General features: G+C 35.0%; 1 protein-coding gene across 1 annotated transcript; it reads left to right on the forward strand.

The window, feature by feature from the left end:
• The first annotated feature begins 16,198 nt into the window (after positions 1–16,198).
• LOC145116797 (pathogenesis-related leaf protein 4-like) lies at positions 16,199–17,062 on the forward strand. Its single transcript, XM_079053112.1, has one exon. It carries the CDS (start codon positions 16,208–16,210, stop codon positions 16,685–16,687), a length of 480 nt encoding a protein of 159 aa, XP_078909238.1. The 5' UTR covers positions 16,199–16,207; the 3' UTR covers positions 16,688–17,062.
• Positions 17,063–19,434: the final 2,372 nt, after the last annotated feature.

Here is a 19,434-nt window from a genome sequence, read left to right on the forward strand (position 1 = left end):
TACCTTAGACCCGTACGCTGTTTGTCTTTCCACTTTAATTGTTTTTCTATCATAGACTCAACTTTCTCACTTGACACATCAAATTTCTTAAAAGTAAAGTCAGCACCCTTAAATTTAGCCTTTAATGCATCAAGTTTAGCAGTTAATTTTGCAATTTCCTCTTTGGCATAACGATGATGAACACATTTGGTGCTATATTCCTCCCTAATCCTAATTAAATCTTTATTTTAAGCATCTAGTTTTTCTTTAAGAGGCTTGTTGACTTTCTTAATTTCATAAATTTCATTTTTAAGGTCAAAAACCTCTCTAACTAATAACTCATTATGCTCACGGTATTTATCTTCACCGGACAGAGAGCATAGGGTTTCACTTACCTTCTTGGCATTGTTGTAGGAACTCATTATTTACCAACATAAGAAATCTGATTGTGTAAATGGATTATGACCGAAAACCAAGAAAATAAATGCCCTTTGACCGAAAATACCAATAGTCAAAACCCTGTTGACCGAGAATCTTGAAAGTCAACCTTTTGACCGAAAACAGTTTACCGAGAACTATATATCTTGGTCGAGAACTCTTCCAGGCCGAGAACCCTTTTCTTGTTACCGAGAACGTTATTTAGCCGCCGAAATCCCTTTGACCTAGCCGAGAACTCAAGTGTGCCGCCGAAATCACCCAGGCTAAACCGAAATCGATGATTCTAATCTTGTTTCCTTATCCAATGAATCCCAAATTTGGTAATTTACCAAAAACAATCTCTAACGTAATATCCTCCAAAAATTAATGAAGAACACTAAGAAAACGATGAACACAAAGAACAGAAACAATTATTTTCGTCAAAAGAAACTCAAAAACATCAAAAGAAACTTCAAGAAACGGTGACAAATCGATTGATACTAATCCTTGCTCTGATACCAATTGTAAAACCCTATTTAGTGTATCAATCGAAATAACAAGAATTGGTGCGGAATCCCAATCAAGTGATGAATGCAAAACAGTTATATCGAATTAAGAGCACAGTTACCGAATCTTCAATGCACACTATTATTAAGAATAGTCTGGTACATAAGATTTCTTAGTCTCCCAGTTCTCTCTATCTCTCTCTAAAACTTGAAATCAGCTTATGGAATTACCAACACTTTACACGGCTGTAACAAAGCTATATAAATACCAAGACCTAAATACAAAGGCCCAACCCAAAGACCCAACCAAAATCCTTATAAGCCCACCGAAATCACATGGTGATTTTGGTCTAAACACCACCGAGAACATGGTGTTTTCGGTCCTAGACCGAGAACTCTAAAAGTCAACAAAAGTTACGTATAAACCACTAATCTTGTCTTAACAGTTATATTTTAACAGGCCTCGACAGGTAAAGTCGATTAAAAATTCATAACCTTGTCATCCGACGTCCGTTTTCGACTATCTTTATATCGTTGAGCTCCTATTAGTGAGATCTTCAATTCTCATTTAGGTTGTGTCGGTTAAAAATCGATCGATCTAAAATTCGATTTTTGGGTTGTACACTACTTTGCCAAATCTTAGAAAAATCATAAATTCCTCATACGAAGTCAGATTTGGACGTTCTTTTTATGCACACTCTCGGTTTAACGTATACTACGAATTTCGTTTAGATCGCTAAGGCTAAATATTATTTTATCGCAAACTCACTTTTTACGTCACACACTGTCGTGCTGGTTTTGTCGCGAAACTTCGACATGTCATAACTTCTTTGTTATAACTCAGATTTTAGCGTTCTTTATATGTACGGAAACCTTGTGACATATACTTAGCTTCGACTTTAAAAAAAATTTGGGGACGAAGGGAGTATAATCTATTTAAACCAGACAAACATGGAGTATGAGATGGTAATGAAGAAGACCTTATAGAGTATAAGCCTTTTGTGTGTCGCACAAAACATAATATCATTTTACTTTCACAGTTCCCTATAATGTTATAGAAAACATAAAAATGGATATATTCTTGGGTTGGACTTGGAAGTGACTCATGCAAACCTGAAGAATCAACCATGTCAAAGGATGAATTACACTAACTATTGACCTACTTGGTTCCATGGAGAATACATAAATTTGGAACTTGCTCCTTTTGTGCTATATTTTTGTATAATAACTTGAATGTGGTTAATCACATGGTAAATAATGGAGATTTGAATTTGCCCAGGTTGAAATCAAGACCAATGACTAAATTAAGTGCATTAGAAGTTTAATGTCACTCATTTTCTATTAAACTGATAGGTTGTTGAATTGCAGGGGCAACATGTGTTGGAATTCTTGAACAAATAATTCCAAAATTTATGGTCTACTTAGATTGAAGGGACAATGTATCTGAAATCCTGGAACTAGGATGATGAAGAAGAGTGGTTTATCTCCATTGTTCTTAAGTCAAGAAAGAAAATATAAATTAAGAAAATCCATGCAAAGAATTGTAGGTCCTCCTCTGTAGGTAGATACATATCTTCCATTTTCTTACTAGAATACAACATTCTTTGTTCTCAAAATGGCCATCTATTTTTTATGGTTCTAAAGGCGTATTGTATATATTTTTTATTGGCTATCATTGATTTGAAAAAAATGGTGTTTGGTTCATACACTACATGCTTTTGCTTTTATTACTTATGTTTGTGAAATGTTTAAGTTATCACAATAAGTTTTTAGATAAGGGCTTGTGATCTGGTATATTATTTATTATTTAGTTTTTCTATTATGTATCATTAAATTTATTACAATAAGTGTTTAGATAATGGTTTGGATATGTCTTCAAGACCGTGCATGCTAAGAAAACAGCACCTGAAGTTCATGCACAAATAAAACAGATTGTTGATGCTTACTGGCTTATACTAAAATGTTACACAACTATGACAAAATTTAGTTAAACCAGACAAACATAGAGTATGAGATGGTAATGAAGAAGACCTTATAGAGTATAATCCTTTTTTGTGTTGCACAAAACAGAATATCATTTTACTTTCACGGTTCCCTATAAATGCTATAGAAAACATAAAAATTGATATATCCTTGGGTTGCACTTGGAAGTGACTCATGCAAACATGAAGAATCAAACATGTCAAGGGGTGAATTGTACCAACTATTGACCTACTTGGTTCCATGGAGAATACATAAGTTTGGAACTTGCTCCTTTTGTGCTATTTTTTTTGTATAATAATTTGAATGTGGTTAATCGCATGGTAAATAATGGAGATTTGAATTTGCACAGGTTGAAATCAAGACCAATGACAAAATTAAGTGCATTAGAAGTTTAAAGTCACTCATTTTCTATCAAACTGATAGGTTGTTGAATTGCAGGGGCAACATATTGTTGGAATTCTTGAACAAAGAAATCCAAAATTTATGTTCTACTTAGAATGAAGAGACAATGTAGCTGAAATCCTGGAACTAGGGTATATGATGATGAAGAAGAGTGGTTTATCTCCATAGTTCTTAAGTCAAGAAAGAAAATATCAATTAAGAAAATTCATGCAAAGAATTATAGGTCCTCCCCTGTAGGTAGATACATATCTTCCATTTTCTTACTAGAATACACCATTCTTTGTTCTCAAAATGGCCATCTATTTTTTATGGTTCTAAAGGCGTACTGTATATATTTTTTATTGGCTATCATTGATTTGAAAAAATGGTGTTTGGTTCATACACTACATGCTTTTGCTTTTATTACTTATGTTTGTGAAATGTTTAAGTTATCACAACAAGTTTATATATAAGGGCTTGTGATCTGGTATATTATTTATTATTTAGTTTTTCTATTATGTATCATTTAATTTATTACCATAAGTGTTTAGATAATGGTTTGGAGACGTCTTCAAGACCGTGCATGCTAAGAAAACACCACCTAAAGTTTATGCACAAATAAAACAGATTGTTGATGCTTACTGGTGAGGGAGGGTATTAGTTGATTATAAATTAACTACGTGATTGGAGAATCATAATGTTAATTCATTACTTTAAACCATTTGGTTATCTTGACAAATTACATTTGGATTACAACAAATTCTGATCGGTTTGTTTGAAAACCATATAACATTTTCATTTGTAAGAAAATAAGATAATACTGAAAATAATACATCTTAGGCTGTGCGGAGTGTAGCGGGAAAGGCACACGAGAAATGAACCCACACCCCGAAACACTACACTGAGGGTGCGGGAAAGGTGGTGCGGGAAGCAGGTGAGGGGAATGCTCCCCGCATTCTATCTCATCCTCTGATTGGTCGGGTTTTTTTAATATTTATTAAATTATATACCTACTAAAAAATTATAAAAAATATATCAAAATTCATGGTTTTTCATTCCATACAAAATTAATATATAATATTTGTATAAAATATATATTTTTTTTAAAATGAAAAATAAAAGGTAATGAAAGGTAGTGTAAGATGACCATTTTCTGCGTTTTGGTGAGGAAAAAGCTGACGTGACACTCAAAAAGTGAAAGATGCTTCCTATATACACATTTGGGTCTTAGAAAATCCAATGGTAGAATTCAAGATTCAAGGAAGTCGAGTCAAATGTAATATATGTTTATTTAGGCTTTTGGTGGATCCATTTTAATATACATGAACCCAAAGTTAGCAACTAAATTGGTAATTTATTTGTTTTCATCCAATTATTTTATACATTGTTCCTTTTTGTTTTTACCTAATTAATTTGTAAATTAATAGACCATTAGTTTCTAAAAGTACAATTATTCAATAACACTCCCTCCATATTCAATTTGTTATGTAAACTAATCAATAAAACTACATTGTTATTGACATATGATTTTTTTAGATTTCTTTAGATTTTTTTATTTTTCCTTTTGCACACATAGTAAGTGATTAACATTTCAATTTCTTTTTCGATTGAGACATTGTACTTTTGAAAGTCTACCAATAATACCATTATACTACCATGTTTAATTATGATTGTTGTGTTGACTTTATCTTTTATTTTAAATTGTATAAACACAAATGTTGTAACATCCCAAAATTCAAAACCAAAAATTTCATATTTAATTAAGTGATAATAAAACCAATAGTTTGAAAACATCGATAGTATCATCCCATATCAAAACCCATATGTCAATAGTCAAAACATGTCATAAGAAAACAACATAAGAGCATATCTCCCAAAGATCTCATGTGCGGAAAACGTAGTGTGATGCGCTGCGATCATGTCGGCTCCTTTCCTTTCGAAGAAAAAGTACATGAAACCAAAACTGAAAACCATAAGCAAGAAGCTTAGTGGGTTCCCCCACCATACCACATACCATACAATAAACATACTGCTTAGCATATCCTGGTGCTGGCCTACCCTTTTGGTCTCTTTCAACCGGTAACCGCCTAGCATATCAGGATGCTGGCCTCCCCTTCGGTCTCTTTCAACTGGTAACCACCTAGCATATCTGGGTGTTGGCTTACCCCTTCGGTCTCTTTCAACCAGTTACGGGGACTATTTCACCCCCTACCGCTACTACATAATATCCTAGCATATAAACACTTACATCATATACTGCCTAGCATATCATCTGGGTGCTTGCCTACCCCTTCGGTCCTTTCGACCGGTTACGGGGACTATTTCACCCCTACCACTACCACGTAATAACACAACATACAAACAGATAAATCTCAACAGATAGTGGCATACCAGACAATTATCACAAAGAAAATCATCTCTACTGTAAACAACTACAAGTGGGTCGGCATTGGTGCCTTCGACCCACTTATACTGAGAAGGTAACTCACCTCACACTGCTGAAGTCCCACAGATAAAACTCTAGCTACTGGATGACAGATTCCCGAACTGTCTGTTGGATTAGGTGTCTAAGCCCATAACTATAATAGGTGTGTACTTAACCTGATAGTAGCATGGTCCTTTTGGGTTGCCTTCACCAGAACAATCTGATAGGATGGATATTTGAGAACGAGGTTAGTTATGATTCATTAATATATTATAAGTATAATATATTAATTGGGAAATCATATTATTTAATTAGTATTGATCAAGAATTAATTTTGAATTAATTTAATGATCAAAAGAGACTAATTAAATTAACGGGGACTAATTATGCAAATTAGTGATACATGTGGTTTGGGCTATTGATCCATGATGACTTAAGTTTATGTGAAAGTCCATGAAGAGTTAGTCCACATGAGTTATGGATCATAAGCCTAAGTGTAAGAATTAGGGTTACATATGACTCTTGGAATTCTAATACTATATATGTAACCCCTTAGGCCCGAAAATCGGATGCATGTGTGACATAGCAAGGGTATAGCCTATTTTAGGGTGCTCCTAACCTCTCTCTCAAGTTCTCTAATTTTTGGTGGTGTTTGTGACTTATTAGAGGCATCACACTTGAGGTGCTAAGCTCTTGAAATGCCAAATTCAACAAGCTACAACAAGAGGTAATCTTCTAACTAGTTTTATGATTCATATATCACGTTGCATGCTAGTTAGGCTTCAAGCTTTGGAAAAATTGTTTATTGCATGTATAACTAGAGAAAACTTAGATTCAAAGCATTAGGGTTGTATGTGCACCATAGAGATATTATAGTGCTCAAAACCCATCACTGTCAACATCAAAACAACACCCAATTAATAATTGGGTTCCAATACATAACCATACGTCCACGCTTGGGGTAAAAGACTACTTTACCCCCATTCTAGCTTGATTCAAGCCCAAGGCCCAAACTCACACTCCGAAGGCCCAAAAGCCAAACAATAAACCAAGGCCCAACATATGGCCCAATCTTCCAAATTGGGCCCAAACCCCTCACATGGGCCTTACCCTAAAGCCCATCCAAATTTCCTAGTCTATATACTTGTTATTAAATGGCCCAACAAGAATCCAAACATCTAAGCCCAACAGAAAGGCCTAACTCAAAACCCAACACAATTAAGGTTTTCACATAAAATGACGATTATGGTTAATTAAATACACTTTACCCATTAAGAACTCAATCCATTAAGTCCATCATTCTACTAGGTAAATCACACAATGTGGTCGGGTTTAATTCCTAATTCCAATCCAAAGGTCCAGAATGTGGGTCCCGACAATTCCAAAACTAACATATCCAAAATTAGGGTTTTCTAAACCATAACTAGGGTTTCCAACCCAATCGCGTTCCAATTAGTCCATTGGTTAAGTTTTCAGGTTTATTAATGTTAAATAAGTTAGGCACCACCCACTACCACCTCGGGTAGTGGTGGTCAACGGCGGCTCACGGCGACGGCCACCACCTCACGGCGGTGGCGGTGGCGATTTTTGCCAAGAATTCATGTGTTAAACCCTACACGAACAATCCCATGCCAAAACACACACACACACACATATATGCACACAACCACCTAACATAGTGGTTGGCGGTGGCAGGACGACGACATGTGGTGGTGGTGGTTTTTCCTTTGATTTCCGGTCAAGCAACACCCAAGAACAACTTCAACTGAATAAATACACACATAAACACCATTTCACACATACACAACCACCTCTCACGGTGGCTGGTGGCGACAGAATAAGGTAGCATGGCGGAAACCACCATGGTTGGCTGCCATGGTGGTTATTCACGTTTTCCGACCACCTAAACACTCTCACACCCACGACATAGATTGAAACTAACACCCACAAGTCGGAAGTCACACGCCAACGGAGCAACAACCTCGCCGTCGGAGGAAGGCGGTGGCCGGAGAACCCACAATTGAGAAACAACAAGAAGAGGCGGTGGCGGTCTGGTGACAACGCAACAATAGAAGAACGGGGAAGAAAATGAGGTCGCCACCCCGACTGGCGAACGACAGTAGCGACAAATCACAACTTGATTCTTCTAATCGCCTACTGCCCCGACGTCCAAGGGCAGCCTTCGTCTTCAATGGAAGTGAATGCAGCGGTGTTTGTTCGGTGGAGACAAGGAGTGACGGTGGTGTAAGAAACAGCGTGAAGGTGGCTTTTCCTTTGATTTCCGGTCAAGCAACACCCAAGAACAACTTCAACTGAATAAATACACACATACACAGCCACCTCTCACGGTGGCTGGTGGCGACAGAATAAGGTAGCATGGCGGAAACCACCATGGTTGGCTGCCATGGTGGTTATTCACGTTTTCCGACCACCTAAACACACTCACACCCACGACATAGATTGAAACTAACACCCACAAGTCGGAAGTCACACGCCAACGGAGCAACAACCTCGCCGTCGGAGGAAGGCGGTGGCCGGAGAACCCACAATTGAGAAACAGCAAGAAGAGGCGGTGGCGGTCTGGTGACAACGCAACAATAGAAGAACGGGGAAGAAAATGAGGTCGCCACCCCGACTGGCGAACGACAGTAGCGACAAATCACAACTTGATTCTTCTAATCGCCTACTGCCCCGACGTCCAAGGGCAGCCTTCGTCTTCAATGGAAGTGAATGCAGCGGTGTTTGTTCGGTGGAGACAAGGAGTGACGGTGGTGTAAGAAACAGCGTGAAGGTGGCCACTGAGAAGACTCCGGAAACATGGTGGCGGCTGAAGGATGCGGATAGGGTTAGGGTTAGTTGCATCTGTTCAATGAGAGGAGGAAGGTAATCGGGTTTATCCCGTGACTCCCATACAAACTACATGCGAAATTGACACAACTGGTCCCTCCCACTCACAATCTTTTCAAAACAAATCCATAAGTTACCATTCAACCCTCAGCATTCCAAAATCCTTTCAATTTATGTCCAATATTTACCAAACACCCCCTGACTTCTGAAAATCTTTACAGAACCAATTCGAAACTTACACTTTTAACCCCCAAAAATCCAAATTATATCATTTAACTCCCTGAAACCAACACCCTGCTAAATATTAAGGATTTAGGGTTGCAATAAAATAATATGATTTACACTTCGGGGTTAAGAGTTTATTATTTATTTACGTATTTAATTAAATTTCAAACGAAATGTTACGATTTTCCCCCACTTAAATTAGATTTCGTCCTCGAAATCATTCATTGCCATCCTCGACGCACCAAATAGCCTTAGCAACATGGCCACAGTCCCGAGCAAACCACAGCCTTCCTAAGCCAAGTGAAACCATCCCTCGCAGACTCTCCAATCCGAAGATAAACAAATTTCTTGCAACATAAACACATTTACTCAATCTGAAATCTGCAGTCTCGAGATGGTCTGGCTCCCTGACAGACCGCCCATACCGAATCATTATTGTTGAATCCAGTCCACTTATCTCCCAACTAACTATTCAATTTCTGATAACTGGAAGTTCCCACTAGAAAACAGTATCACAGACTAAATGTCACTGCAGAACACTTATACTTGACAGAAGGCTCAGATAATCCTTCGAGTAGAAGGTTCATCCCTGTAGCGGTTAGACTCAAACGAGAGCTGCGCAACAGGGTCAAATCAATTACTCTGAGATTATTTAATCCAAACTGCAAGTGACTTAGCACTTTCGATCAACAAGCTACCCCACACACAAGAATCCTCGAATCACTACTTTCGCCCGAAACATCATGCTGCCTCTTATCTACTTTCCAGAAGAAACGAGACCTCTCTGGTCCCAACTTATCCGCCAGCTATCTGGAATACTGGATTCCCGCCCGGTTGCTGAGTCAATAACATAAGTTACCATTCAGCCCTCACCATTCCAAAATCCTTTCAATTTAAGTCCAATGATTACTTAACACCCCCTGACTTCTGAAAATCTTTGCAGAACCAATTCGAAACTTACACTTTTAACCCCCAAAAATCCAAATTATATCATTTAACTCCCAGAAACCAACACCCCGCTAGATATTAAGGATTTAGGGTTACAATAAAATAATATGATTTACACTGCGGGGTTAAGAGTTTATTATTTATTTACTTATTTAATTAAATTTCAAACAGAATGTTACAAATGTATGCAAATCTATGATTAATGTTTATTATTTATATATTATATATGTTATTTTACTTTGTCAATCGTGGATTCCATAGGTTATAACTTAGTGTAATATTTATATATGTGTTTTTATTGATTAAATCAAAGGAAAAAATGCAGAAAACCCAACCATTTATTTACCGGCATTCAAAAAAACCCTTATATTTTGTTTATAAGTAGAAAAACACTTATATTTTCATTAACCTTTCATATTTACCAAAATATTCATTTTTTTAAGAAGTTACCGGTTGTTTTGTGTTATATCATTTATCTTTTTTGTTTTTTATGTTGACATGGAAAAACAAATAAGTGTCGTCACTTATTTTTGTTTGATTAAATAGTCTATTTCTCACGATTTACCTTAGACAAGAGATAATGTCACTTATTTTGTTTTCATGTTAACCTAAAAAAAAAAAAAAAAAGACAAATGTTATATCACAAAACAACCGATAATTTCTAAATAAAAAAATAAAAAAATAAAAAAAAACCTTGAATATTTAAGTTAATGTGAAAGGTAACTAAAAATATAAATGTTTTTCTGCATATAAACAAATTGTTAGGGTTTTTCTGAATATTGATAGATATATAGTTATGCTTTTCTACATTTTACCCACAATCAAAATATTGGGAGTCAAATTACAAAATTGAACTCTTTAAAAATATATATTTTGGGAATTGCTTACTTCCCGTGGGTAATCAGGATCGGTCCTGAGGAATTCAATATCCTTAAAGGCCCAGGACGAGCCAGAAAAAAAGACCCTTATCGTTAGTATAAGTTTTTATTTTTTAATAAAAATATATAATAAAAAAATTGGGCCATGTGCAGCTGTCCACTTTGTCCCCCTCAACGCCCCCATGAGTGGGTTCATTACAATGTTGCAAGAGGGGATCCCGCTTTGGTCAAATAAGATACGAGATCAACCCCCAGGTCATCAAACAGATAGATGAATGATGAATGGGTGTGACGTTTAACATCATTTCACTACTAGAAAACTGATGTAATAGCTACAGTACAATCCATAGCTATAAGTAAATAGCTACAGAATTGCTACGGAAAAATGCCTATAGCATAATGGCCCATGGGAAAATTATAGCTACGGATTAGCTACGGAATCGCCACGAAATAGCTACAGAACTTTCCGTAGCTAAAATAGCTACAAAATAGCTACGGAAATAAGTAGCTACAGATTTCCTACAGAATAGCTACGGAAATGGATACCTACGGAATAGCTACGGATCCAAATGGCTACAGAATAGCTACGAAATTGCTATGGAAATATATAGCTACGGAATTGCTACGGCTCACATTACCTACGGATTTTCCGTAGGTAATCCGTAGGTAATTACTTTTAATTTAAAATATAAAAAAACAGCAAAAATTTATAAAAAAATCCACTTTTTTTTGTTCAAAATATTGAAAAAAACTCATTACATTAAAGTAATAATAATATTGAAATTCAACCAAAAAACAAATAACATTACAATAAACCTAATAAACCTAAAAAAGTATCAAATACAAATACATATTACTAATGAACATTGTCTAATAATACATTAAATGTGTCTAATAATATACATTAAAAGTGTCAACTACAAATGTTTATTTAAATGCTTACATACATAAATTTGAGAATTATATGGTGGATTGCTTGGCAAATCACCGAGTAAGTTGAATCGATAAAGGCCGACAAGTGTTCTTCAATTTGGGTTTTGAATCATATTGTTCCTGTTTCAACACACCATAATCAATGATCACAAAAATACAAATATAGCAATGTACTTTCATTTATTTTTTTTAATATAGCCAATTAGGAACATTTTTGAAAGTACAACGTTATAAGTAAGACAAAATGAAAGTAAGATGTTTTAATAAACATGTATATCTTGCATTTAACTAGCTCAAAAGTAAAAACACGTTTCCTTCTAATAATCGACTCCTTCATCGTGTTGTTGAATCACTACAATAATTGACTCATTCATCATTTTGTCATCACTAGAAGTTGGCTACCAATACAATGATCCATAATCCATAATAAAGATAGAAATTAAAGCAAATATATGCATGCACCAAGATTTAATCATTTAAAAACCACTCACCACTCTAATATGCCATTCATGGCTACCAAAATCTTTGAAAGATGCTACATCTAGTTCCCAAAAATAACATATTTGTGTCAATTATTTATTAGTAGTAAAATAAAAGGAAAGTATGTTTAAAGAAATATGAACTTACAATGCAATACATGGTCCATTAACTGTTAAAATCATAACCTCACAATTCATCCCCAACTCCAAATCAGCCACCATTAGGCCCAAAATTTCAATTATCGAAAATTGAAAATTCAAAACTGAAGTGAAACCCGTAAAATAATGGCAAAATCAATGCAATCTGATAAAAATTGGAACAAAAACTAAAGGAAATATGAAAAAAAATTGTCTTTTTCACCTGCAAATCGATCTTGGAGAGCTACAATGGTGGTCTACTTGCTTCACTTGCAAATCGAGCCCGATGGGTGGAAATGTTAGATAAATCCCGATAAGGTCTTACAAGCTGTAAAATGGAAGGCAATTCTTAGAGAAACTATGAATGGTCTTGTAATGTTTGTAATCATGGAATAATTATGAAAAACAACATTATCTTTTGAACAATTCACAAGTACCAGACCTAAAAAGGCTATTATTCATTTACCTTGGATATTGGGTGTGCCATGAAGCCCAGTAGAGCTTAAATCCAGCTCCTCCAGGTCAGTGAGAAGTGATAATTATGTCCTGCGAAAGAAAAAAAAAAACACACACACACACACACATATATATATATATATATATATATATATATATATATATATATATATATGTATATATATATATATAATGATAAACAACATTATCTTATGTTCATTAGTGTTTCTACATCATTATAAGTAGGTAGCCTTATTTAGAGTGTAATATCGGTCAAGCAAATACGCCAATTCTCTTTAAGAAACTGTGCACCAGGCATAGATACTAGGGTTTACCTTAGTTGGAGAAGAAATCGAGCAAAAGAGGTGACGAAGAAGGGATGAACGCGCCTAGATCAAAACAAAACCGAAATCGAAATGAATCCACAGTCAAAATAAACCCTAAATCAAAACAAAGCTAAATCGAAATTAATCCTAACCCAAAACGAAAACGTAAGTGGAACTAAACCAAAAAGAAACTTACTTGAAACGGTGATGACGATGATGATGGTGATGGTGGTGGTGGTGGTGGTGGTGGTGGTGATGATGATGATGATGATGATGATGGTGGTGGTGGTGGTGGTGATGATGATGATGATGATGATGATGATGATGATGGCGATGTTGGTGTTGATGGTGATGGTGGTGATGGTGGTGAAGGTGGTGATGAGGATGATGGTGGTGATGGGGATGATGGCGATGATGATGATGATGATGGTGGTGATGGTGATAATGGTGATGATGGTGGTGGTGATGATGATGATGATGGTGGTGGTGGTGGTGGTGGTGATGGTGGTGGTGGTGGTGGTGGTGGTGGTGGTGATGATGATGATGATCGTGGTAGTGGTCGTGGTGGTGGTGGTGGTGGTGGTGATGATGATGATGATGCTGATGCTGATGATGATGGTGATGGTGGTGATGGGGATGATGGCGATGATGATGATGATGATGATGGTGATAATGGTGATGATGATGATGATGATGATGGTGGTGGTGATGATGATGATGATGGTGGTGGTGCTGGTGGTGCTGATGGTGATGATGGTGGTGATGGTGGTGATGGTGATGATGATCATCATCATCATGATGATGATCATCATCATCATGATGATGATGTAGGTATACGTGTTTGTGAGATGTATGTGAACGTATTCATAAGCATTATAGTGTTAAACCACTAAACGAGTAATGGATCCCGTATTTGCACACGACTTTATAAATGATATTAATAGCTATAAATTGGTGAAAATATAGATAATCATGTATAATAGAGGTGTGAAAAAAACGGAGCGAAAAAAATGACGTTTGCTGCCCGAAAAATCGAAAATAAGAAAAAATCTGTAGCTAATTAGCTACGGATTAGCTACCGAATTCTAACGGAAAACATATTCCGTAATTACCTACGGATTAGCTACGGAATATGCTTTCCGTTAGAATTCGGTAGCTAATCCGTAGCTAATTAGCTGCGGATTTTTCTTATTTTCGATTTTCGGGCAGCAAACGTCATTTTTTTCGCTCCGTTTTTTTCACACCTCTATTATACATGATTATCTATATTTTCACCAATTTATAGCTATTAATATCATTTATAAAGTCGTGTGCACATACGGGATTCATTGCTCGTTTAGTGGTTTATCACTATAATGCTTATGAATACGTTTACAAACATCTCACAAACACGTATACATACACATATACACGTACACATATACCACAACTCATTCATGTATATAAATATACATATACAAACATAATCCATCACAAATTGGTGAAAAGTATAGGCATTACAATGTTAAATTGTGAAACGAGTACTCATCCCGAAGGGGCACACGACTCTATGAACGATATTAATATCTATAAGTTGGTGAAAATATAGATAATCATGTATAGTAGAGGTGTGAAAAAAACTAAGCGAAAAAACGACGTTTGGTGCCCGAAATATCGAAAATAAGAAAAATCCGTAGCTAATCCGTAGCTACTTAGCTACGGATTAGCTACTGAATTCTAACGGAAAGCATACGCCGTAGCTAATCCGTAGGTAATTAGTATCCATAGGTATTCTGTAGCCATTCCGTAGCTAATTAGCTACGGACTATGCAGTTATCGCGGTCAAAATTTCAATAGCGGTCACATGCCGCTATTTGAAATCGTGGTTATCGCGGTGGTATAGCGGTGATATAGCGGTTTTTTAATATTACATATAATTTATAATTTTATATCATTTTTATAAAGAATTTATATATTTGAGTATCAATACTATAAGTCTATATAGAATTAATATCATCAAACCAAAAAAGTCATATAAAAACATAACACAATATTCTATTATAGTAATATGGAAACTAGGTAGTGTCAAAGTGTCAAATAGAGTTTAATTGCATTGCACGGGTTCAATCTCGTATTAGTAGGCCGTGGTTGGTTTAAGGAGTTAAGTCCCAAGTTGTAGCCTCAAATGTCTGGGTTGTTTTAGAAAAAGCATTAGTGGAGTCCGACCATAGCAGCTCAAGTCGTCGTGGGTACAGAAAGAGATGAGAAAGAGACTTGTCGGTAGATGTAGTTGCTTTGAATGCTTTTAATTATGGTAGTTGTTAGGGCTTTTTAAAATGAAAGTGTAGTGAGATCATTAAAAATAGTTTTTCATTGACAAAGTAACCAAATGGCCCAAAATGTGAGCGAAATTGAATAGCGCCTGTAGCGCCGCTATAGCGGTAATTGAAATAGCGGTAAATAGCGGTGAATAGCGCCGCTAATAGCGGAACCGCTAAATGAAAACGCTAAACTGAAAATAGCGGTTCTCGACCTCCACAAAACGCTATAGCGCCACTGTAGCACCGCTATAGCGCACAATTGATAGCTTAGGCTACGGAATAGCTACAGATTAGAATCTGTATGTAGGTATTCCGTAGCTATTATGTAACTAATTAGCTACGGAATAGCTACAGACTCCGTAGCTATTCCGTAGCTATTCCGTTACTAAACTAGGGCATCCCATTCTGTAGCAATTCCGTAGCTAATTAGCTACGGAAATTTTCCGTAGATATTTTCCGTAGGAAAACCCTGTGTTTTCTAGTAGTGTTTGTCCAACTTATATATCATTCATGTTTTTCTTTTTCCACAAAATTGTTATATTATCTAATTTGCAAAATGATTTTTTTCAATGTAAATAATGTTGAACAATTTGTGATTAATTTTCTCTTAATTTTAACCTTTTTTTTTATTTTTACTACACAGTACACATCACAACCATTACATGAATTACCGAAGAATAATGAGGATCGTAAATTCGTAATCCTTTTTGAACAAGAGTAAGTGCTTAACGAAAGTCATTGATCTTTTCATTTTTAGTAAGTTTAATTCCGACTGTTTAGCATCTAAATTTATATGGTGTTTTTTGTATGGTTTTAGTTATATAAGTGAAATTTTTCCTTGGTCAAATTATGCTCAACGTTTTATGTTATTCTACCATATTTTTCGAATTTAGTTCTGACTTCCACAATACTCGCAACAGATTTCTCTACTCTATAAATACCAATTTCAGTTTTTCATGTAATTACCAGTCACCTCATATCGCAACATGGGACATTGGCGTATAAAGATATCGCTTGTTGTTGCTATATCCATGACAATTCTACATTCATCTGTCGCCCACAACGAACCAGAAGACTTCCTTCATGCCCATGGTTGTATTAGAAGATTACTGGATATACCACCTCTGGTATGGGACCCTGAATTGGCAAAAACTGCGCAAGCTTGGGCTGACCAAAGGAAGGATTGTAAATTGACACCCTCTGACAAGGTTGGTGAGAATATGGCACAGGGGCCAAATCTTAATGCTTCATATGCAGTTCAGATGTGGGTTGAAGAGAGACCCGATTACGACCATGGTAAAAATGAGTGCTTACCGGGTACTCAGTGTGCCCATTATACGCAAGTGACATGGAAAAATACAGAACGCGTTGGATGTGGTAGGGCTCAATGTTCAGACGGTGTGTGCTACGTTATTGTTTGCAATTATGACCCTCCAGGGAACATTGTTGGCGAGAAACCCTACTAATTCTAACTCATTCCTTCTGTCATCTCATTTATCCTTTTGTAACCGGATTAATTTTGCAAAGGAAGCAACTCTCAGAGTCGGTGTCTAATAAGGTTTCTATGAGGCTATGAGTCAATGGGTACGTGGATAATAATCGGAGTTGATGTGATTGATACTTATGAGAGAAGAAGTACGTGATTAATAAATTGTTTTTATTTTGTATTTCATACAACAATCTTCTAGTATAGAATATCTCATTTACATATTTGTAACCATTAAATGTAGTTCAAGATTCAATTTTTGTACATCTAGAATATAGGTGGTGCTCAATAGTTTACCTGGTGGGCGCAGGGCGGGTTCGGCGTGGGCAGTCAAGAAATTACAGTTTACTATTTTTTTTTATATAAATGAATTTGAATTATAGTTTAGCGATATGAGATCCTTACCCAAGATGTTAATTCAATAAACATTTTGCTCCATGAAATGGTCTTTTATTTATAGTTATTGTTCCGAACTATTTGAGTTTCACTTTGACTTCCTCCAAACTCGCACCATTTAAGTCATTAATTTAATTCCAATAAACTTAAGGGGGGTTTGCTACCAAGAAATGTAATCAAACAAAAAGAATCCATTCCATTTCTTTTGTTTTTAAGGCTGAGAATTAAAAAATAATTAATAAATAAATCAATTCTTTTTCTATCCTTTTCATTCTTTATATTTTATTGAGAAAAGGTAATGGGAAATGAAAAATATTAGAACACGGAGAAATGAAAAAAACAAACACAGAGAATTAAATCAAAAAAATTATCGTTCTCATACTTCCAATAATGGTTTTATACGAAAATGTCTCGTTATTTTGGAATTTTTTTTTGATAAAATCATAAAAGTTTTTTTTAACAGAAACGTCCCATTATTTTAAGAAAATCACAAAATTTGTCATTTGTTGTTCAAATATAAAAAAGAACTTTTTCATTAATTTGGACAAATATGTTAAATAATCGGGACTTTCTGTTCAAAAACAAAATTTGAAAACTTTATTAAAAAATTTCCCAAAATAATAGATTTTTCTGCATTAATCCTCTTGCAATAATGTATGCTATCAGATGATATTGATGACATATGCTCTTCTGTATCGCCCAAGATTTCATACCACTTACATCCCAAAAATTTCATTGCTCATTAAAAAATTTACAATATTTATTTTGGTGTATATTGGCGAACTGACATACAAGAAGTTATCACACGGATCGTACTGGCCACAAGTACATGATCGAGCCGGATGTCACAATAATATACCTGCAAAATAAATCATCATAACAACATAAACCTCACGACTTAGTGAATAACAACTACTAAAACATAATCAAACAAATCATATAAATTACATAATATTTTATTTTATTAATTATGTAGTAATTAATCTATATCAATTAATGATATTCTCGTAATCAATTTCTCATTTATATGATCTCTCTTTCTCTCTCTCTCTCTCTCTCTCTATATATATATATATATATATATATATATATATATATATATATATATATATATATATATAGGGCTAGGTTAATGTATTTCTTATATTTAATGTGTGCTAGAATGCACCAATAAGAATTTAGTAAAATTAAATAATTATTTAATTAAATAAATATAGATATTAAAGGATTTCCATAATTATATGTATATTAAATGATATCCATAATTATAATTTTCTTTTTATGGAAACTAATTAAATTCGTCATTAACGTCAGCAGTAACATTCTTTCAGAATGAATTCGCATCTACCTTTTTATATATGACTTCGTTTTTTGTTTCAGGACCCAATCACTTAAAATACAATAAAGTTGTATGGAATATGAAGAACGAGAGTGTATTCTACTAGAATACACTCTCATTCTTCTAGAAACGAATTCATTATGAAAAAATATTATTGTTGACATTAATGACGAATTTAATTAGTTTCCATAAAAAGGAATTATAAGTATGCATATCATTTAATATGCATATAATTTTTACTAAAATCTTATTGGTGCACTCTAGTACACAATAGTGTGAAAAACATTTGAACCTACCTCTCTCTCTCTCTCTGTATATATATATATATATATATATATATATATATATATATATATATATATATATATATATATATATATATATATATACAGAGAGAGAGAGAGAGAGATATATGTTCAAATGTTTTTGACAACTATTATGTGCTTGTATGCACCAATGAGAATTCAGGAAATAATAAATCATTTAAGGGTATTATAGTAATCTTGGCATATTTAATTATGATAGATAATTAATATATTTATTATCCTTTTAAATATGGGATATCAAAGTCAAACCTTGTAGAAAAAACCCTACGCTTGAAAATCACAATTGCCGCCGATCCCTTCACTTACTTTCCATTCTCTCCGGCTTTCACCCAGATCACCGATCGACTTCGCCACCATCGTCGAACGCAACCACCGATCAACTCCGGCCACCATCGTCACGCCTGGTGATTTAATGTCCGAAAGAAGGTTTGGTTTTTAGTATACATAAGGTTTTTTATTCTCATTTTTTTTAGTTTTTGATGAAAGATTGAATCGATACGCCCACCATCGTCATTAAGCCGACCATTTTCGATGTTCTTAAACTCGATTTTTTTGATGTATAGTTGATTTCTATTTCTTCAAGCGAATGTATTTTGACTTCTAAATTGATGACCTTCCTACTGTTTTTTTACTGAAATTGTCTTTTTCTTTCTCCTTTTCCCATGA

Source organism: Lactuca virosa, chromosome 5 (genome assembly GCF_052849685.1).
Source record: "Lactuca virosa cultivar CGN04683 chromosome 5, Lactuca_virosa_CGN04683_v6, whole genome shotgun sequence".
Lineage (NCBI taxonomy): Eukaryota > Viridiplantae > Streptophyta > Magnoliopsida > Asterales > Asteraceae > Lactuca > Lactuca virosa.